Source organism: Cynoglossus semilaevis, chromosome 3 (assembly GCF_000523025.1).
Source record: "Cynoglossus semilaevis isolate Cse_v1.0 chromosome 3, Cse_v1.0, whole genome shotgun sequence".
NCBI lineage: Eukaryota > Metazoa > Chordata > Actinopteri > Pleuronectiformes > Cynoglossidae > Cynoglossus > Cynoglossus semilaevis.
In genome coordinates this window covers 11422091-11444758 of record NC_024309.1, presented here as the reverse complement: position 1 = coordinate 11444758, position 22668 = coordinate 11422091, and the positions used below count along the sequence as shown (strand labels likewise).

The window sequence follows — 22668 nt, the reverse complement described above, 5'->3', positions numbered from 1 at the left end:
AATCACACAGTAGACAACTTTGTTTAGTTTAAATGTTTACTTTATTCCCAGGTGATAACGGGTTTTAACGAGTTAGGAAAAACAAACTGATTTTTTTTTAAACTGTGCGTCTCTTTAAATGTTTAACTCCTGAACTTCCGGTCTCTCTTTCGAAGATGGCGGACTCCTCGAACTCTCTATTTCTCGGTTTTGACTTCAGCACTCAGCAGGTAAGATAAATTACAACAAATGCATGTCATTTAACACCTACATGGGACGTGACATTTTCTGACGTACTGTTGACATGTCCATGTGCGCGCGCACAGGCGGAAATAGGGACGGCAACTAATACAAATGTAGAAGCTAAAATGTCCCCTTCTAAAATGTTGGAAAACTTTATTAGCTTAAATACACGTTACGTAATCCATACTTTTTTTGTTCAAAACATAACAATAAATATCCGTTTCTATAGACTTTATTATTTTAGATATTTGAAATAGAACTTGATATTTGTGATTTTTTTTAACATAGAACACATTTTAATGCTGTCCGTAAAATGTATAATATTAACAATAACGAGTGGTTCAGTTTAAACATTCAATTTTTCTAACTATGCTCCACGTATGTTATTGTGTACATGTTCACTGGTGAAAATAGCTGTGCAGTGGGTTAATCTTTTTTATTTTATTTTTTTTATTGATAACTAAAGCTGAAGTGGTGGCCATCAATGAACATCTGGATGTGGTTCATCAGAGTAATGTACAGTTTGACTCAGAGCTGCCTGAGTTCAGGTGAGAGAGAGCTGCACCACAGAATGATATTGATTTCATATTGTCCTTTTATTTCAAAATATATTTTATTTATTAATGTCTGCGTCCGTGCACAGAACTCAGGGAGGCGTCCATCTCCATGAGGACAGACTCACTGTCACCTCTCCTGTACTCATGTGGGTCAAGGTTAGACACAAACACATATTAGTTACTGTGTAACTTGAAGGCTGACATTTGAGAAGGGTCCACAGAACAGTTAACCCAAATGGTCTCAGACTTTAAAATGAATGTATTGTCTTGTCTTCTATGTGTTTGCTCCTCAGGCTCTTGACCTGTTAATGGACAAAATGAAGAGGAAGGGGTTTAACTTTTCCATGGTCAGATCTCTGTCTGGCAGCGGCCAGGTGTGTTTGCTCTCTGTGAAGACAAAATGATGTGTTTCCATATTATATTTATTGTGTATGACAGCAAATGTTACCAGCTTTAATGGTAGGTTTACTACATCCAGAAATGTCAAATCAAAAACCAGTTGGTTTTAGGTCGGTGTGTCAGAACTGTGGGCTACATCCTTGTTTCAAGATCGTCATGTACCATCTGTTAGAGGAAGCTTGTAGTAAAGTTATTTCAACTGTGTGTGTCTTTGTGTGTGTGTTAGCAACATGGCAGTGTGTTCTGGAAACGAGGAGCTCGTGTGACTTTGACCCAACTTGACCCGAGCCGAACCCTGCACCAGCTGCTGCAGGTTTGTGTTTCCCCTGGTGTCCAAATTTCTTTTGTCCAAATGTCTTTCCCCCTGTTATTCTAAATTATATTTTCAGGATAGAGATAGTAGACTAGTTTAATAGAGTGCATGTGTGTGTGTTTTTTTAAAGGACTGTTTCTCAGTGTCTGACTCTCCGGTTTGGATGGACTCTAGCAGCAGTCAACAGTGTGAGAATCTGCAGGCAGCAGTAGGGGGCGCTCAAATACTTGCAGACATCACTGGATCCAGAGCATATGAGGTGCAGCTGCTGAATCACTGGTAAAAGTACTGCAATAATGATAATAATAAACCAATAATAATCCATATCCTCGCTCCACCTGCAGCGTTTCACTGGAAACCAAATTGCCAAAGTGCATCAGAGACAACCGGAGAAGTTTCAGAACACTGAGGTCAGCACTCATGACCTTTGTCTGACCTATTACCCCAGAAAATCCTCCTCTGATTATTCATTTGTGTGTTGTGTGTGTGTGTGTGGTTTCAGAGAATTCTGTTGGTCAGCAGTTTTGCTGCCTCACTGTTCCTTGGTGATTATGCAGCCATTGACTACAGTGATGGTAAATGTTATTTGTTCTTTCACTCATCAGATCACTCAATATTCCATTCATCTTTTTAACTGCTCACTGTCGGACTCCTGCTGCTTTAGGGTCGGGGATGAATCTGCTGGATATCAGGACCAGGTGCTGGTCTCAGATCTGTCTGGACTCCACTGCACCAGACTTGGAGCAGTTGCTTGGTGTGCCACTGCCCTCCACCTCTGTGCTGGTGAGTATAAACACAGAGCACATGGCTGACCTTTGACACCTGACATCAGCTTTGTCTTTTTACCCACAGGGTCCGATCTCTTCCTACTTTGTGCATCGCTATGGTTTTTCTGAAAGCTGCAGTGTAGTGACCTTCACTGGAGACAACCCAGGTGTGAGGTTTAACAACAAGTCTTTGGTTTATTTGCATTTTCTTGATGATAATCAACTTACTGGTTGAACCTGCTGCTTCAGTTAGTACTGTCGAATGAACACAAGGTGGTGCTGTCGTTCTGTTGAAGGATGTGTATACCAGTATGTGTTTTTTTTTTCTTTTCTCCCCATGTTCATTTTGCCTCTTCAGCTTCCCTGGCAGGGATGAGGCTTCAGCAGGGTGACGTCACGGTGAGTTCGTTTGTTTTCATTCTATTTTTAAGCTTTAATTATCCATTAATATATTAATTATGTTTTGACATTATTCAATCATCTGCATTAAAAATACATGTTTAATTTAAAAATAATACCTGTAATGTAAATGTGCGCAATCTTATATATTATGTATTTGTGTGTGTGTATGTGTATGTTTGTCTTCAGGTCAGTCTGGGGACCAGTGACACTGTTTTTCTTTGGCCTCAGCAGCTGAAACCGTCTCTGGAAGGTCACATCTTCTGTAACCCTGTGGACTGTCAGGAATACATGGCCCTGCTGTGGTAAGTGCTTCCTCTGTGCAGCAGCTCAGTCAGCCAGTGGTTTAGTTTTAAAGGAAGCACAACATAAAGTTATGAGCTATACTCTATAGTACATGGATCAACTGAACCATTGATTTTAAAACCAAGTTTGAAAAAAAACAAATGAACATTTCCTCCTCAGCTTTAAGAACGGTTCTTTGACCAGAGAACGCATCAGGAACCAGTGTGCTGGAGGATCATGGGAGGTTTTCTCTGCTGCTTTGAGGAAGACGCAGCTAGGAAATAACGGAAACATCGGTGAAGTTCCCTTGTTTTGGTCCGTTATCGTAAATGTCTTTCTTCCTTTCCTGTCTCACACTTGTCCTCTGCATTTCCAGGTTTTTACTTCGATATTGTGGACATTACTCCTCCAATAGAGGGCGACCATCGCTTTGACTCTGACGACACAGAGGTTTGTATACTGCAGTGACTCTCACTCACAGAAACAGGGAGAGGAGGAGAGAACAAAGCCGCGAAGGTTTCTCTGAGCCTGGCCATAAATCTTGTCCTGTTCAGGTGTCGAGCTTCAGTCCAGAGGTGGAGGTGCGGGCGCTGGTGGAGGGTCAGTTTATGTCTAGAAGAGTCCACGCAGAGAGACTGGGATATTCCACCAGTGAGTTTACACGCATCAAGGCAAGAGTTGCATCAATAAAAATGTGTTGTCCAATCAAAATGCTGTGTGTGTTTTTCGACAGGAACTAGAGTTTTGGCCACAGGAGGCGCTTCATCAAATTCAGACATTATACAGGTATGTGGATTTCACTGATACCGTTTTCTGTTTTTAGCCTCTGTTAGCCGAGGGCACAGCTGCTGCTGCTTTCTTTTACTTCTTGAAAGTAAATTAAAATATTTGTATTTCAGGTTTTATCTGATGTCTTCAATGCTCCTGTTTTTACCATCGATGTTTCCAACTCTGCCTGTTTGGGCTCAGCCTACAGAGCACTTCACGGTGAATACTCTACGTCCGGTTATATACGTATATTCTTCATACTATCTAGAGTATTACTGCTGGGTACATATGGAAGTACTGATCCTGAAACACATTAATTGAAAGTGAAACTGAGTGATTGGTGCAAAAGTAAGAAAATTACATCAAAGGTCAAAGGTCAAACGGCTGAAGCTGTTTCTCTTCTTTCTAAATAGGCCCGGTTGGAGAATCTGGTGTTTCCTTTTTTGACTTGGTCAAATAACCAAACAGCTGAAGCTGTTTCTCTTCTTCCTAAATAGGCCCGGTTGCAGAATCTGGTGTTTCCTTTTTTGACTTGCTGAAGAATGCACCAGAACCACAACTAGTTGCTACGCCACACTCTGCAGCAGAGCAGGTACACACACACACACACACACACACACACCTGTGAAATCAATAGGAATATAATAATCATGATAAGAATGAATAAAACATTTACAGTAAATCTCTTTGTATATATATCTATTGTTGAGATAAAAGACTCTTTGGATCTATTTCATCTTGGACCACAGGGTGGCGCAGTAGTCCATGCTCTTGCTTTAGAGCGTGAAGATTTGTTGGTTTGATTTCCAGAAGTTTTGGTGTTTCCTTATACAGTCCATAAACATGTAGGATAATGTGAATTATTCACTCTTAATTGAACTGAGGTGTGAATAGTGAATAAAGTATCAGCATTGAAATGCAGCGGTGAGAGGAGTTCAAAACAGAGTTAAACCTTAAATTAAAAACAAAAGAATCAATTGGAGCAGAATTACACAGGAAGACAAAGTGTAACACAAACACAGGTTGGACCCAGACCAAATGAAAACTATTAGTCTGAGTCACAGTCAGACGTGTGGATATGAGTGGACTCTGGAAATAGAACCGCTGACCCTCACACCCTGTTCATCATCAGTGAGAGGAGGACAGGTCAGACACATGGAGGCAGACACAGTGAGACGTTCGAGGACACGACGGTTTCATAACACACGCTTTAACACATTAGTAGGGTTAGACTGCTGTGAGACAAGACCGGCATCAGTCTGTTAAAGCTGGGGTAGACGATACACTCTGGTTCACTACCAAGACAGTCATGATGGAACACTGTCATTCCACATGTTTGTATTTGTAGAACAGGGTAGAATAAGACTGGAGACTTCAGTTGAAGCTATAGAAATGTGTTTTGATGATTCATGCTTTACTGTGTTCCACAGGGATGGAAGATTCGAGGTCAGAAATGATTACTCACCATTCTAATGTGGTACATAATGTATAAGCTTACATGCGCAGTGTCGTGATCTGTTAGTCAGGTTATGGTTCAGCAACAATGTAATGTCCAAGACTCCTGTGGTCTGTTCTGGGAGGCAGCTCCACGTACACGTTACTTTTCCGATGCTGAAACAGTAGAGTGTGGAAATGAATCTACAGGCTTCATCATGATTTCTGTGGGTTTGTCTTCCAGGTCTACGCACCAATGTTGAAGCGCTACACCCGACTGGAGGAAAGGATCCTGCAGAAGACGAGAACCTGAGCTTTAGCAGCCAGTCAGACTGGCTGATGGTGGAAATGACACCATGGATTTTTAACCAAGTAAATCAGTAAAACAAACAAATACTTGAAATTATACTTTTTCTGCAGTTTAAATCTGACTCTGACTTGAAACATTTTTCTATCATGTAGATTTATAAAAATAATATTATTAGATAAATTGGATCCATATCAAAAATAGTCAATTACCAGATGAGACAAACAAAACTGTCAAAAATGACATGACCAGTAGGTGGTGCTCTCTCCTCAGTCCTTCAAAATTCATTTGATGTAAATAAATAGGATAATGATGTAATGACAACAGGACAGAAGAGCTTTTATTTTTGTAAATTTGGTAGAAATGTTTTTCAAAATAACATTAACCTTTGTCAGGTTAGCTGTCATTTTTTAAGTAAATTGAATAAAGACATTTGATTTGTTTTTGTCTTTGAAAGGAAACAAAACAATTTCTTGATGTTTCTATCATTTTTCCTTCTCTGTCTCTCTCTCTCTCCGTCTTCAGATGTTATGACGTTATAGACCAGAGGTTGAAAAAGGTTAGTGTGTGTGTGTGTGTGTGTGTGTGTGTGTGTGTGTGTTCTGTCACTGTGATTACATGAACACCATTTTCTACCTGATGACTAATACCTTCACCATTGGAGATTGAGTTCGATTCAGGGGGTTTCGCCGCGCGCGCGTGCGTGTATGTATGTGTGTGTGTGTGTGTGTGTAATGCGTGAGAGCAGAATGGGTTCACATGAGGAGACCAATGCTGCAGAGATGGCCCTTGTATGTGTGCATGTGTGTGTGCATGTGTGAAGAGGGGGGTATGTAGCAGCAGTGAGGGTGGGGGGGGGCACTCAGAGCTGTCCTTAGATGACAGCTGCTGCTGCTGCTGCTGCTGCTGCTGCTGGTGTGTGTGTTTATGTGTGTCCATGTATGCGAGTGGGCGGAGCCACTTCTTGTCCTCAGATGGCGTCTGAATCCCCATCCACCCGCTAGAGAAATGAGGCCCGCTCCTCCTCTGAGTTAGAATTGACTCAGCGACCACTGAAAGAGCACTTAGAAAACTCCTCACAGTTTGAAATCATCGGCCACTTCTGAACCCGTCACATTTGTTATCTGACCATCACCATGTTTGGACGGTTTAGAGATGAAGCCACGGCTGAACCACAGTTTATGAAGTAGACTTTAATGTATGTTAACAGAGATTAGAGCAGGAGAATCTCCTCATGAAGTGTTCTTTGATTTGCCGCATACATCCATTAGAACACAGATGTACCCCCCCTGGTAGCTAATTAGAGGAACTGCAACTTCAGCACTTGTCTATGACATCTTAGACATATATATATTTTATACACATTATCTTCCTGTAATAACAGACTTTCTCCAACAGACCAAGTCCATAGAGGGAACCAGTGATTTTAACTTGCTGACACACAGAAGCTGCTGGTCTGCTGCTGCCTTTGTGCTCCCTGCTGGTGCTGCTGACGTCCGGTAAATTCAATTAAATGTTTTATTTTAAGGATACGCTCACTACAGCCATGTTACTCTTAGTTTTTGGTCAATTTTGGTCAGACCACAGTGCCGTCCTGTATGTTGTCATATAGACTATCCAATCAGATGGAAGAGTTTTCATCCTGTTACTGTTGAACTGTTCTTACCTTTCGCCAAAGCAATCCAGTGGAAACTTGCAACACTGCATGTTTTGTTTTTTTGTTTTTTTGCCATCAGTGGAGATCCTGGTCTTAGGTTTCTGGATCTGACACTGGAACTGGTCTCTGTCCCAGTCGCACGCATATTTTTAGACTCATTTTCTCAGTCATGACAGATCTTAGAGCCTTATTTTGATTAGAGCTGAGATTTAATGTCAGACCTAAAGGGCACACACACACACACACCCTGTGTGGACGCTGTAAATGTAGGACGACTGAAGGTCCTCATATGTATTCAGCTGGGGTGTAAGAGTGCACGAGCAGTGATGGGTAGGTTCAGCCGGGGAGACGAGCTGTAAAGACTGTCCTCACGTCATCCGCACGTGTGTGAGCATTAACAGAGAATTTACACTCTCTCTCTCACACACACACACACAGCGATTGTGTATGTGTGAGATAATTGGCTCCCAAAAGGAATGAAACCGTACGGGCAACAAAGGAGCAGCAGAGTGTGTTTAGTCTGTTTACATGATTATGGTGACTGTGGGAATGTGGGAGAGAGAGCCGTGGTATACATCTCTCTCTCTCTCTGCATGTGTGTGTGTGCACTGTTCAAATCCAGCAGAGCAGATCACACTGGCTGATGTTGACTGAACAGCGACGCTCAACCACCATGTTGGACACTGTAACTGAAGGAAACCTCAAGGTTGTTGGTGTGAACCCGCCTCCATCTCATATACAGAAGAATACCTTAACTCCTGTCAGGAGACGCTGCAGCTGATAGATCCAGCTGAGGTCGAACCCATGACCTCCTGAGTGAAGAATCACCTCATAACACTTTTGGATCTTGGATTCAAAGACTGTCTTAGACTCTTAGTCTAGACCTGAGTCAACCTCAGACTCAGGCGTGGACTCACATTCAGTCAGCACCAGTCAGGTTTTGGAGACGTGATCTCAGTCCAGTTAAAGACCGACTCTGATGAGAACGATCTCAGATTCAGCCTCAAATTGATTTCAGACTTCAGTCATACCTCCACACCCAGTTACAGACTGTCTGATCCTGGTTCTGTGGACTGTAGTGAATGCTGTTTCAGACGTCTAATCCTGGTCCAGTGGACTGTAGTGAATGCTGTTTCAGACTAGTTTCAAATGGATCTGACCTCAGACTGAGTCACTGACAGGTCCAAGTCTCTTTCTTGGAATGGCCTAGTTTTGTTTTTTTGTTTTTTTCTGGACTGGTCCAGACTCGGTCCCTGACTTGTCTGAATGGCAGCACATTTCATTTTGCTATAATAAAAAAGTGAACCATTATTTAATAACCACTAAGTCCCCTCCTCTGTTGTCCTCAGGTCACAGTGATCATCTGTCCTTCATCTGCTGTTTGTTCCTGTCTATGGCATCAGACCTGAAATCACTGAGTGAACCAGGGAGACACAGAGGGTTCTGGGTGCCTAGCAACAACCAGCTGCTCATTCTCTCTCTCTCTCTCTCTCTCTTTCTTTCTTTCTCTCTCTCTATTTATCTCTACCCCCTCTCTCTCACACACAGCCAGAGAGTCAATTAAGAAACTGTTAATTTTGTCATTTAAACTGTGTTCATTTGTCCAATTAGGCTTAGCTCTCTAATTGATCGCTTTGGGTGGAGACTGAATAGGTGGAGGTTGTTTATCAGACACACACACACACACACATGGGTTGGGTTGTATTGCAGCTGCTCATTAAGGAGTGAACTGATTAAAGCATTGTGACAGTTTAATAAGCAGCTCTGCCACTCCGTAGTCTCGACATAAATCAGTTTAATAAGCAGCTCTCTGCCACTCCGTAGTCTTGACATAAAATCAGTGAATGTGTTCAAATGTAAAGTTGCTGAACTATGTCTGCCCCGTGTGGTCGGTTTTTGTTACTGAGTTAAGTCTGGATGAAGGTTTTCATACACGGAAGTCACAAAATAATCCATTTGACCTTACAGCTACTGCCAGCAGCATATTAACAGCCCTAGATGTAAAATGACTGGTTTTCTCTGTGACCTTTGGTTATGGGAGATGAGTGGTTTAATGTATGCTTTCATTTTTTTCCCCGTTGATCTGAGTGTAACTTAAAAGGATTATTTAAAATTTAAATTTAAATTTGTCATTTGATGAGTGAGCAACGCTCCAATACCCAGTTATATGCAAGTTCAGTGAATTCAGTTCAATTGATTTATTTTTGTGTCAGTAATCATCCATGCTGCTCTTTTCTTTCAGTCCATTAAGCTTAAATATGTTGTTTTGTAACAAACATATAAATGTTTTTTCCTAAGATTTAGCTTAGTGACACAAAACAGCCACACGAGGCAGCAGTGGGCGGGGCGCTTCTTTGTTTCTGTTAGCTAAAATAACTGATTTTTTTCTATAGACTTTGGTGAATCGTGAGCTGAGCTTCATTTTACTAACCAAAGCTTTGTGAGGATTTAAAAACAAAAACAATACATTTATCTAATGTTGTGTGACCTTCTGATTTAGGTCTGTAAGTCAAACATTTTGAGTCACACTGATGCCTCCTTCACTCTCCTTTAATCTTCTTCATCCTCCTCCTCCTGCTCTTGGCTCCTCACCTCAATTATCTCCTCTCTCCCCCTCGTCCATCAAGGATCGATGTCACTCGCCTCCTCTGGCTCTGGTTCTCTCTCAGATCTTAGAACAGGTCAATAACAACAGAACTGCCGACGCATCGATACCGAGGACGTGTTTGGATCATGATGAAGGATGAGGTTGCGTTTCATCTCTCCAACATGAAACAAAAGAAGAAGAAAAAAACCCTGAAAGAAGTTAACTGAGGTGATGATGAGAATATTAGTCTGGTTTCCTGTTGTTTCCAACTCTGGTCCTTTTCAGAGTCAAGTTTTTTTTTTTGTTTTTTTTTGTTGGATTTGGTTGGGAGTCATGATTAAGTTTGATTTTCTTTTGTTCATATATATATTTGTCTTTTTTACAATTGTATCTTTTCATAAATCATAATCAGTTAGTACGGGTCATGGTGTAGTTTAGTCATTGTTCTGGGTTAGGTTTATTTCTGTTCCTTATCTAAACGAGCAGAGAGTCAGAGACATAAAAATAAATGAAAATACATTATGCATCACACCCTCAATTTACACACATATACATACACAGAAGTGATTATCCACCTCCCCGCCCCCTTCTCTCTCTCGGAGCCATCTTGGACTCAGTTCAACTTGAATGTGAAGCTAGACACAGCAGAGGAATCTTCATCCTGGACAACCTTTCAAAATAATAGTAAAAATAGCTTTTTTTTTAAAAGAATATACAATTTGTATACAGCTATTAATGGTTATCACCTTTAAAATTTCTTTTTACGTTTTTTGTACAACATTTAGGCTATTTCTTGAAAACATAGCACCACCAGGTGGCAACAATGTAAACAATGACAAAGTGCTGTAAAAATCTGTAGAACAAGTAGGAAAAGAATGGTGAAGTTAAGATGAGAAGGCAGTTTATTTATTGATCAAACAGGGTCGTAATGTTGATGTTTTGACAACACGATTGAAAACACAGTTTTGGCCAGAAGTAGTTATTTACCATGAATGGACAGTTGCAGATTTTTATAAGCAACATTTTACCAAGAGTTTTGAGAATTAGACTGGTGTAAATGTTTGTTACGTAAAACACAGCTCAACAACTGTGTTAATAGCACCACCTGTTGCTGAGGGATGAACGCTGATGTGCATTAATATTTTTTGTTTCACTCATTTTTTTTAAAATTCTGTCTTTTATTTTGAAAACAGGTCAGTGCGGCGTTCCGGTAAATCTGGAGCACAGCAGCAGCAGCTTGACACACCCCGCTGTCTGCGTGTGTCCCCATCAGCCCCGGAGAGAGAGAGGGAGGAAGAGAGAGAGAGAGAGAGAGCAGCTTTTGTGTGCAGTCTCTGCGGCTCACAGAGACGCTGAGGCCGCGCCGCATGGATGCGCTTCCGCGGTGAACTTGTCGGGAAATTGTGCAGGACCGAGGTTGTGTTTCTGTCAGAAGAAGAGAAGGAAAAAAACGAGAAGGAGAAAAGAAGAAGGAGGAGGAGGAGGATAAAGAAGATAAGACTGGATTACTACACTCTTGGACACGCACACTCACACGCACAGTCTGTGGACTAACCGGGCCTGTAGATGTTGGAGCGGAACCAGCGGGACCATGTGTGCGTCGTGGCCGAGCGGTGCACTGCCGCTGCCGCTGCTGCTGCTGCTGGGCACGCTGCTGTGCGCAGGTAAGCGCGTCCATGTCCTCGCTGCACCCTCATGCACATCCACTCACGGGTGCAGCGAGGACATGGATGTGTCCCCGCTCTGCACCTAAACCCTTGTTGGCCATGAATGAAGTGATGCAGCCTCGGTGTCAGGTGTGTGTGTGTGTGCGCGCGGGTGTGTTTTTGCTTCATTGTCTCCAGCTCAGACGTGCAGCATCTATGCCGCCGATCGATAATCACTAATCACCTCCTTCTTTATTTTCCACCCGCCACTGACACGCGCCTCTCATCCCTGCGTGCACGCGCGTTTTTACTACAAAGCATGAGACACGCGAGTGATGAATGGGGACGCGCGTTCACATGGTCTCGTAGTAAAGCAGTGAGGGAGGGGGCGTGGTGCGCGTGCGTGTCTAGGAAAAATACTCACATGCGCTTGCACGATGACACGCGCACGTAAGATTTGGTTGATCAAGTGTGTTTGTGTTTGTCAGTGTTAGTGGTTTCAGTTCCTCACCTCCTTCACCTTCACCCTTTACTCTACTGCTTTCATCAGCTAGACTCCTTTTCACTTTTCCTTTCCTACATGGTCTCCTTTCCTCACCTCCTTTTTCATCAGCTCCTTCTCCTCTTATAATTCTGCCTTTCCTCATGGTTTTCTTATTTCCTTTCCTCACTTCCTTGCATCCCACCGTATAACTTTATCTTTCCTGATCACTGTTTATCCTCTCAGACTCTTTGCTAGTCACCTTGGGTAGCATTCTTCTTGACCTTTTTTCCAAATCTCCTTTCCTCAAAGTCTTTACTCTCTACGCCTCCTTTCCTTGTTGATCTTCCCTTCCTCGTCCTTATCTTCTCATGCTTTCATCGTTTTATTTTCTCAGAGCTTTTCTTCTACTTCCTTCCTTTTCTGTTTACCTTTCTTTCTACATATCTAATCTCCTTTCCTCATTACCGTCCTGTTTGTCATTATCCTACCCAATGACCCCTTTACCTCCCTCTGCATTTGATTTCATCATCTCACTTTTCAGTTTCTTTCATTTTTTCCCTTTCTTACCACCTTTCTCTGTGTCCTTTTGTGAGCGTTTTCTTTTTCTTGCCCCGTCTTTGTTCCTTTTCTGAGTTATTTTCTTTCCTCAGCTCTTACAGTCGTCTGACTCAGAAGGTAAATAGAGACTTGGCTGCTGCTAATGTAATCAAATGATATGGCTTAGCAATGTTGCTAGTGGATGGTGTCTGGGATTGTTTTGCTAATGGAAAAACATGCTAGTGCTAACGTTGCTAATTAAATGAATAAAGGGCACGAACGTTGCTGGCAGGAGGTAAATGATAGTAATATGAATAATGGAGGCTGAGTCTTGTAGCTCCAGGTTGGTCTCCATCTCCTCTGTCAGATTGAGGCCACTCTTCTGTTCTGTTTGTCTTTGCTTCATGTCTCAGAGTGTGAACCGTCCATTGGTTCAGACTGATTGGTTCTTTGTGAATGGACGTGTTCACATGAATCATCTTTATTCTGATCAGGATTTTACTCCCATTATTTGTGTCCATGTAAACAGAGCTTTTCATCCAGCAGAGAGAGGAGGAGGAGGAGGAGGAGGAGGAGGAGGGGGTGGTGAGGGTATATGATGGGGGATGGGCTACCCATGGCTACTGGCATGATTTAAAGGGCCAGTGCTTATTTTTTTCTTTTCAGCCGCTCTGCTAAGATTGATGGCATGAGGTCAAGACAAGGGGGAGGAGCTGAGGGTCAAGAGCAGAGGCTGAGGGGGGAGAAGGACCGTTGATTTAAAACCATCTTTTACACAGTGCTGCTGGGCCTAAAGTGAGGACCTCCTGCGGCAGCAGCTGCTCTGGTCCACACTGAAACAATGTCAAGAGTTTTCTTGTCCCTATATTCTTAAGTGTGTAAAAAAACCAATAAGATAGATCCTCAGGCACTATGTTCAATGCTAATATCGCTAAAAATATACTTATAATATTTTAAGCAAATGTTTATTGAAGAGGTTTGTATTGAAAGGTATCTGGGAAAATGAAGTAATATTATACTAGTTGTCCAATCAAAGTAAAATGTGAAGTTTTTAAAAAAGCAGCACATAATATAGCAACAGTATATGTCACAGAATAATAATAGTAAATATAATAATATAAAAAATATAATAATAAAAATATAAAAATAATAGTGATTTAACAACTTGTTTGGCTTCATTCTAAAAATCAAATTCTTATTTTTGAAAAGTTAAAATAAAAATAATGCTTTAATTTAATAATGTTATGTCTACTGTTAATTAAATTTCCCTATTGTGGGAATAAATAAGAGAATCAATTATTATTATTCATTATTATCAGTGCACATTGAAGCATCATGTTTTACAATATCTGTAAAATGTGATATATATACATATATAATAATATAATTTATCTTAAAGTTGAGTTGTCAAACCTCATATTTCCTAAAAAAAATAGTCCTTTGAACCTGAGGGCTCTGGTTATTTTTGGTTGAAACAGAAGAATTGCTAATGTTTGTCATTTTACTACCTAAGTGTGACAACACACAGGGAACATCTAACAGCCAGCACTGAATGGCCCTGAAGAAGCAGAGTGAAGTTTGTGAGCAGTCTGTGACAGATGGGTGGGGTGGGTTTGCTTTCATTGACAAAGTGACGGCCCCCGGGGGCCCCGTCCTCGCTCCGCCGCCCTCTGTCTCACTGACCAGAGGAATGACTCTCTCTCAGTGGGGGATGGGGTCCAGTCTGTTTGTGAGTGTGTTGTCCAGACAACATCTGTCCTCACTAGACAGCATACAGACCCAGTCATGGTATGGCTCTTTGTCCTGCTCTGTTTTCTGCTGATAGAATGTGCACAGTCACACATGTGGTTTAGATTTTGTCATGGATGTGGCTGCAAACGATGGCACCAGGAAAACTGTTGGACCAGGTCACCTGGAGGTTCTCACCAAACTTCAAGTCTAACTAGTTCTGTGGGCAGGGTCCTTCCCTGCATCAAACTGTGATAGACCATGATTTTTAACACTAAACCAGCTCAGAATATCATGACAAGTCCTGCGCAACATGACTTTTTTTTACCCCAGTGAATGTGAAATTGCAGTTGTTTACTTATTTACATCCAAAACATATGTTCTCATTCCATTCCCATCAGGAACCTGAAGTCTGTGAGCCATTTGCTCTCCCACACTGGTGATAAAAGTGAATATAAGTAATATTAGTACACAGGAACTGCAGGTCTACAGTACATTTGAATGAACACTTTTCAACATTAAGGAAAAAAAACATTAACTCTCATTAACACTCAGGGTTGTTTTAAGAAAAAAATCAGATTTTCTGAATGGACTTAAAATAAAGAGAATATTCCTGCTTGAAATAAGTGTTGAGCAGAGAGATCAAAGTTTGGCCAAGTATGAAACAGTGTGTGTTGTGTCAGAGCAGAGCAAGAGTTCTGTCTGAAGAGAACTGAAGATATGTGTGTCAAAGGTCCGAGGTCGACCCATTGTCCTCAGCTCTCTCAGTATTTAGAGCCGACATTTGTGTGTTTTAGTACACACATATACACATATATATGTATATATACAGTATATATATGTATATATATATGCATGTATATGTGTGTATACTGTATATAAAAGAGAGTGAGAAAGAGAGAAAGCCGTCTTGTTACTTTCACAGAGAATAGTGGAACAACAGTGATTCTGAGTGGTGACGGCCTATAAATAGAGACGTGTGTGTGTGTGTGTGTGTGTGTGTGTGTGTGAGAGGGAAAGCCCATGTTGCCATCCAGCTGGATGGAGGCCAGGCCTTGAGGAGGAGGAGGTCACATGTGCAACAAAACAAAATCAGTGTGTGAGAGAAGAGTTCCCATGGCTTTGCATCTCATATGATGACAGTGACACACCTACACACACACACACACACACACACTTGGCTAGCCAGATGCCTGTGTGTGTGTGTGTGAGACCTTTGACCTGCCGTGTCTGGAACACACAAAGCCTGTTAATAATCTGAATGTGGTCATTTTGCATGATAAAGTGTCTCTCTCTCACACACACACGTGTGTGATGGTGTGTGTGTGTGTGTGTGTGTGTGAAGCACGCTCACACTCGTCACCCGTCACATGATAAACTTTGAGAAGAGCCCTGCAGCTGTCTGTCTCTATTACACATGATATGAAAATCAGTGTTTTTCTCTCAGTGATTAGCAGTGGCAGCGTGACACACACACACACACACACACGACACCTGCCTCTGATTGGTCCTCACAGATACTGCAACATGTATTACTGATCATTGACCACTGCGTCATTATATCAGTCAGCTGATCACTGCTAATCTTTAGCTAACTCTGGGCTAACACTAAGTAGCATCTTAGTTTCTGTTGTTTTCTATATCTTTTAATAATGTTTCAAATTAGTTTTTTCTTATTTAACCTACAGAACCTTTGAATTTTTTTGACCAGTTCAACTCTGGTTGTGACAAAAAAGAAATTGTAGAAATCTTAAAACCTCGGTGGAAGTTCCTTTAATTTCATGGTCGAAAGACCCGTTCCTGAAGCGTTCTTTACTGAATTTACGAGTCATATTTAAACAAGGTCACAAGTCACGTCATAATTATTCATTTAGAGAGTAGTCGTGTGTAGGCATACATGACTGTGGTTAGTGTTTGTGTGTGTGTGTGTGTTGACATTTAATTCAACTTTTCAATTAAAAATTTGAACCATGAGTCACAGAAAGTCACACACACACACACACACACTAGTTCACTGGTCTCCATGGAGACCAAGGTTGACCTCCAGAATACTGATGAGTTCTAACTGCAGACAAAACTGCTTAGAGTCAAACAGACTCATTAAATTAAAAAAACATTTGTTTAGATTGAGTTTTTATCAGATTAACGTTTATTCCCGTAACCTGGGCCTCAAACCTAAGAAGACAATTATTGGAAAAAGTGGCTCAAAAGTCAGTTGTAGTAACTAAAAAAGTGTGAAAATAATACAATCACATCATTGTTTTAGTTTGAAATATTTGATTTAAAGTAAATGTGATTATGCTGTACGTTTGTTTGTTTATTTGTTTGTTTCTGATGCTGCTGTAGCTACTTCCTCTCAGACGATTACCGTAAACATATTTCATCTTTTTTCTTCAAAATAAATTCAATGATTTATCAGTGTTCTGTAAAATATAAGTAGTTCTGGACTGTAGTATTTTCTGAGTGTCTGTTTGGGTGTGTGTTTGTGAGTTTGTTTCTGTTGTCTAGCAACGACAAACCCACAGATTGGCCGTAACATCTGTCACGGTGTAAGCTGCCAAAACGCTCTTATTCTGGAATCCAAATCTTAGCACTTTCATTCTGAAAGGAGCTTTTAAACATTTCAGAATAAAAACAATGTGACGGAGCGGGGGGGGCAGACAACGGAGGTCCCTGATTGGATGTTTTTTATTTGATTTGGTCACATGACCACTCTACTACTAATGTCCAAGCCACCTCAATGGAGGTGATCACTCACTTGAACTCGAGGCTTTTATTTATTTTTTTCTTGAGAACCTAATATCACATTTGTGTGTCGGTGTATGCGTTTGTGATGACCTCGGAGGTCAAAGGTTACATCTGGTGCCCATAAGCAGCCAGTCAGGAGGCGTGTTTTCACAGCAGCGTGCCAGAGTTTTTTAAAGTGTTATAAACCATTTTCTAGGACCCACCGCTGTTGAAGTACCATTAAAATATTGACAAGAACAACAGAGGATCAGGGTCACATCCAGGGAATAAAACGATAAGAAAGTCTTTGATAAAAAAAAAAAAATGGATTTGTAACAGTACAAGAAAAAAAATTGTACAATAGGTTTAGAAGAATAAAGTTGTCAGTTCAGGTTATAATTGAGCTCTGGTTTAAAAGTACTTCATATGTCATACTTTAAAGGAAGGAAAGTGAACTCCTTGTGCACACAACCAAATGTGACCTCTGTTTTTAACCCATCACCAAAGTGAACAAAGTGTCTTTTTGTCAACCTTGGTTTTCTGTTCATTTCACTGATGACTCTTGATGACGACATCAAACTGTAAAAATGTTTTTTAGCTAAAACAGTTCTCACACGGCTCCGTGCATGTGTGTGTGTGTGTGTGCAGGTCTGGGTCATGGCGATGTGGACACCCGGGAGTGTCTCTACTACAACGTGAACTATGAGATGGAGAAGACGAACCAGAGCGGAGTGGAGCGATGCGAGGAGGAGACGGACAAACGATCACACTGCTACGCCTCCTGGAGGAACAACTCCGGAAGCATCGAGCTGGTGAAGAAGGGCTGCTGGCTGGACGACTTCAACTGCTACGACCGGTAAACACACGCAGAGAAGACGATTCCATCTGTGTCTGTATGAGCCATAAATATGCTGAGTAGACAAAGATAATGATGATAAAACTGGTCACATGACTTTGAACACTCTCCAGTCACAAACGTGATCATCCAGAGGCTGACTTACTGTCTCTGTTTCCTTCAGAGTGGAGTGCGTGGCCAAGGAGGAAAGTCCACAGATATTCTTCTGCTGCTGTGAAGGAAACTTCTGTAACGAGAAGTTCACTCACCTGCCTGACGCCAGCGCTCCACGTGAGTCTGGACGTTCACCTCTGCTTCCTGTCGGTTTTTCCCCTGTACTTCCTCCTCTGACTTTGTCAAAATCTTTTTGTGTTTTTGTATGCTAGTGATGAAGGCACCGCCCCCTAGTGTTGGTGTGTTGAACCTGATGATTTACTGCCTGCTGCCTGTCACCGTGTTCTCCGTAACTCTGCTCACCGCTGTGTGGATGTACCGCCACCGGAAACCACCGTACGGACATGTTGACATTATTGAGGTGAGTGAAGTTGTCCCTCTAGGGCCACTTGTAGGAACTGCAGCTGTTTGTCTCAATACAATTCAAGCTTAGTAAAATGACCTTTTATTTAACTAGATTTATGGTAAATCATTGGTTCTTAAACTATGGTATGTGTCCCAAATGTGTTTTTTTTGGGGGCGCCCTCTAGTGATTTGCAGGTTAATCTAACTTTTTACATCTAAAAGGTTTAACTGCATTAAAGAATGCCCAGGAGTTCTTTTAAAGAACTCCATAGTAACACACACACAGTCATGCTGCCTTAACTGTGATCGCCCCCTGCTGCTAGAAGCAGTGTTTCACACTTCTTCCATTGCCTTAAACTGTCCTCTTAACTCTCCATGTCTCCTGCCTCTCCCCCAGGACCCCGGGCCTCCCCCTGCCTCCCCATTGCTGGGTCTCAAGCCCCTGCAGTTGCTGGAGGTAAAAGCCAGGGGGCGCTTTGGGTGCGTCTGGAAGGGCCAGATGTTGAACGAACATGTAGCTGTGAAGATTTTCCCCATACAGGTACAAACAGCTAACTTTTAATATTTGGACAATTGTGTTTATTTGTCTTTTCATCACCGAACTTTTTTTTTTAGAACAAGGAGTCATGGGAGAACGAGGGAGAAATTCTGAGCGCAACAGGAATGAGACATGAAAACATCCTGAAGTTTGTCGCTGCTGAGAAACGAGGGAGTCACCTGGAGGCGGAGCTCTGGCTCATCACCGAGTTCCACGAAAGGGTAAGGAAAGAGGAGGTCGAGCAGGGATGTGATGACCTGAATCTACAGCTCTCTGTTCTTATTGTTGTCATTGGTCAGGGGGTGGATTTATAAAGGTTAAAGGTCAAGGTTTGTGTGTGTGCAGGGCTCACTGTGTGACTTCCTGAAAGGAAACATCATCAGCTGGAATGAACTGTGTCATGTGGCCGAGTCCATGGCCAGGGGTCTGTCCTACCTTCACGAAGACGTCCCTCTCCTCAAACCTGCCATCGCCCACAGGTGTTGGTCACTGCAGTTCATTTTGTTACTGCATTATTCATACTTACAGCATGAATTATTTTGCATGATAACATTATTCTTACACTACAACACTACATTTGCATGTTATTATTACTACATTGTCATATAATGATGACACAGTACCATTACTTTATTACCCTACACTCTCATCCTTCTTATTTGCTACAATATAATTAGCAGATAATTACTGCTATGACAGTATAACAGTTCAATATAAGACTTAATTTAGCATCATAATAATTTCATTTCAAGTGCATTGTGGCGACATCACCTGAGTTCGGTGCTGATTCTTGTATCACTGTTATTGTTTCAGGGACTTTAAAAGTAAGAACATCATGTTGAAGTTAGACTTAACCGCTGTGATCGGAGACTTTGGACTCGCTGTTCCCTTTGAGGCAGGAAAACCACCTGGAGAGACGCATGGACAGGTGAGGGAATCCATCCATCCATCCATCCATCCATCCATCCATCCATCCATCCATCCATCCATCCATCCATCCATCCATCCATCCATCCATCCATCCATCCATCCATCCATCCATCCATCCATCCATCCATCCATCCATCCATCCATCCATCCATCCATCCATCCATCGACAAAGAATTAGACCTTTGTCTTGTACTGAAATATACTGTGTGTGTGTGTGTGTGTGTGTGTGCAGGTGGGCACTCGTCGTTACATGGCTCCAGAGGTTCTAGAAGGAGCCATAAACTTCCAGCGTGATGCTTTTCTGAGAATCGACATGTACGCACTGGGTCTGGTTCTGTGGGAGCTGGTGTCGCGCTGCAAAGCTGCAGATGGTAGAACACACACACACACACACACACCTAAACATCACCTACAACACACAGACAGAGGAGTGTCTGGTGTGGTTAGCATTTGAGAGTAACACCTTGTGTGTGTGCCTCAGGTCCGGTGTGTGAGTACCTGCTGCCCTTTGAAGACGAGGTCGGTCACCATCCGTCCCTGGAGGACCTGCAGGAGGTCGTTGTCCATAAGAAGATGAGGCCGCTCTTCAAAGACGTGTGGCTCAAACACTGCGTGAGTGTTGGTGTGATGTCATCAGTTGGTTGGTTGATGTCGTTAAACGTGACAGGGTCGTAATAATGTGTGTAAGGTCATCATATGTTTGTGTTGTAGAATCGGTGCGTTATGTCTGTGATGTTATCAGTCACTTGTGTGATGTCATCAGTGATGTCATCGGGTGTGTCTCTCCTGCAGGGTCTGGCTCAGGTGTGCGAAACAGCAGAGGAATGCTGGGATCACGACGCTGAAGCTCGTCTGTCAGCAGGCTGTGTCGAGGAGAGGATCTCTCAGATCCGCCGCCTCCCCGCCACCATCACTAACAGCACCGCGGCGGCCCCGCCTACCTCTGACCAGCGCACTCTGCTGGTGACCAACTTGGACCTGCAGCCCAAAGAGTCCAGTTTATGAAAACACATCCGAAAAAACTTAATTTTTTAATTTTTAATGTTTTTTTTTTTTTTGCAACACTACAATAATACACACGCTCATACACACACAAGCTTTTCTCAGTGGAAATTAAAGCAGCTGCTATTTAAATTTGGGATTTTTATTTTCATTTTTTTGGGCAAATAACCAGCGCATACGTGCACACACACACACACACCCACACACACACACTGAAACACACAGATGATAACACACAGATGATCAGGTCCGACTCTGAATGCTCGACTCTGTCCAGGAACCTCAGCAATGACTTTTCTTATGTTTTTCTTACGTTTTTTTTTCATATCTGGATCTACCTTCCTGACTTCCTGCTGCAGGTCCACCTCACACCAACTGACCACCGCCATCATCAACGCCGTGTTTTATTTTCTGTCTACGATGCTGCAGGAAACACAATGACTGCTACAAACAACAGCAGAAGTTTCAAACCCTCACCTTTTTTTCTACTCCAACTTTCCTTTTTTTTCCCCCATCCACTGGCAACCACACTTTTCTGCTCATACTTCGGACTCAACGGGTTGCATCAGACACACACAGCAAACATGGAGTTAGGTCTGAAAAAAAAAAAAGGGGGCATGTCCTTTTTTGTGTTCAATTGATGATGACGTCCGTGACGGGAACGGTCAGCAGAAACTAGAAAGTGTCGCGTTTGGAGACAGGATTGGACGACAGAAAAGGTAAAAAGAAAAATACTTCTCAGGAAACCATGTCAATAGGAAGGGGCAGAGCCAACAGCAAGATTGGAAGATGGGAGGAGCTTATCTAAGGGTGCTCAAAGCCTATTGGCTGTTCCTGAATTTGTAAATCTGCAACGAGTGAGTAAGTGTATGTTTTATTTTGGACCAAATCCACGGTTTCTTTGGAAGCGTCCACAGAATGGAACTTTGTCTTTGTCAGAGACGAACATTTTTTTAAGGTTTTTATTTTTTTATAATTGTGGAGTTTTTATTTTAAGAAGTGTCTTTGTCCTTTCTGTGTTGCCATAGTAAAAGTGAATGTCTAAGATGATGCTGCTGCTGATGATATTGATGAAGATGATGAATATATTTCTGTATGTTTGTTACTGTTCCTGTGACCTTGGGTGCATCAAACCCGTGTCTTTGTACCAGGGCTGTCACTTTTTTTCCAAAAATCTGATTTTACAAAATATGTTTGTCCCTGTCAAATATTACAATAAGCATTTCCTGAAAACATGCTCGTAGTTCCCACTAAGAACAAAATCCTTTCTGATTACAAAAAAAAACCTTTTAGGTGAACAACATGTGGAATATTGGTCTGGAGTTAAATGTTTTACACGTGTTGAGGGAGATATTTGAGGTTTGGACAAAGAAGTGACCTCCCTACTCGGTACAAAGTCGGTTTAGTGTTGGCGGCGAGAAAGTTGGCAGTTAGAAACGGAGACAAACCACAAATTGAGCTGATGAACCACAGAATCACCTCAAACACCGATATACCTCAGACTTTTCTACGTCTTCTGTTCCTATAGTTTGTTATGTAGCTGATAAGTTACAGAGGATTTTAAAGAAACGTTTTCGGTTTGTTTATTTCAGAGATGTGAATGTTTTTATTATTCCAACAAAACTCTGCAGGTTTTCACGCGAACCTCAACAATGTAAATAAAGTTTTTTATTTTTTTTCTCAGACTGATCTTAACTGCCGATCATCAACACACCTGGACTGAGCTCCGTCCCCTCTCTACCTTTTTTTTTTTACTATCGTGTCATTTCTTCTCTCCTAAGTCTTTGTTTTCTTCCTCTCGTCTTTCGTCTCTTTCCTAATTAGCTTTTACCCTCTTGTGTCCATTTCCTTCATTCAATTCTCTCTTCTTTGTCCTTTTTTTCTTTCCCTTTCTGAAATACCACTGCTCTCTACTTTTGTCTTCCACTCCTGTCCTTATCTGCTCCTTCCTTCCTCGCACCCTTCTTAATGTCACACCAGCGAATCCATGCGTGAGAAATCGCTGAGAAAACCAGATTAAAAGCGAC

At 41.9% G+C, this 22668-nt stretch overlaps 2 protein-coding genes across 2 annotated transcripts; both read left to right on the top strand.

The window, feature by feature from the left end:
• The first annotated feature begins 140 nt into the window (after nucleotides 1-140).
• Nucleotides 141-8897, top strand: xylb (xylulokinase homolog (H. influenzae)). The gene is made up of 23 exons (XM_008308125.3): nucleotides 141-209; nucleotides 343-349; nucleotides 695-770; nucleotides 866-935; nucleotides 1073-1153; nucleotides 1405-1491; nucleotides 1622-1750; nucleotides 1836-1901; nucleotides 1994-2066; nucleotides 2156-2274; nucleotides 2344-2425; nucleotides 2617-2657; nucleotides 2847-2962; nucleotides 3123-3238; nucleotides 3319-3392; nucleotides 3497-3593; nucleotides 3676-3728; nucleotides 3842-3929; nucleotides 4208-4302; nucleotides 5389-5516; nucleotides 5977-6010; nucleotides 6850-6950; nucleotides 8458-8897. Exons 1-20 carry the CDS (start codon nucleotides 156-158, stop codon nucleotides 5455-5457), a joined length of 1593 nt encoding a protein of 530 aa, XP_008306347.1. The 5' UTR covers nucleotides 141-155; the 3' UTR covers nucleotides 5458-5516; nucleotides 5977-6010; nucleotides 6850-6950; nucleotides 8458-8897.
• Nucleotides 8898-11113: 2216 nt separating this feature from the next.
• Nucleotides 11114-22319, top strand: LOC103377337 (activin receptor type-2B-like). Its single transcript, XM_025054593.1, has 11 exons — nucleotides 11114-11359; nucleotides 17466-17673; nucleotides 17837-17943; nucleotides 18039-18187; nucleotides 18569-18712; nucleotides 18787-18930; nucleotides 19055-19188; nucleotides 19523-19637; nucleotides 19872-20010; nucleotides 20121-20251; nucleotides 20432-22319. The coding sequence occupies exons 1-11, from the start codon at nucleotides 11287-11289 to the stop codon at nucleotides 20642-20644; spliced, it is 1557 nt and encodes a 518-aa protein (XP_024910361.1). The 5' UTR covers nucleotides 11114-11286; the 3' UTR covers nucleotides 20645-22319.
• Nucleotides 22320-22668: the final 349 nt, after the last annotated feature.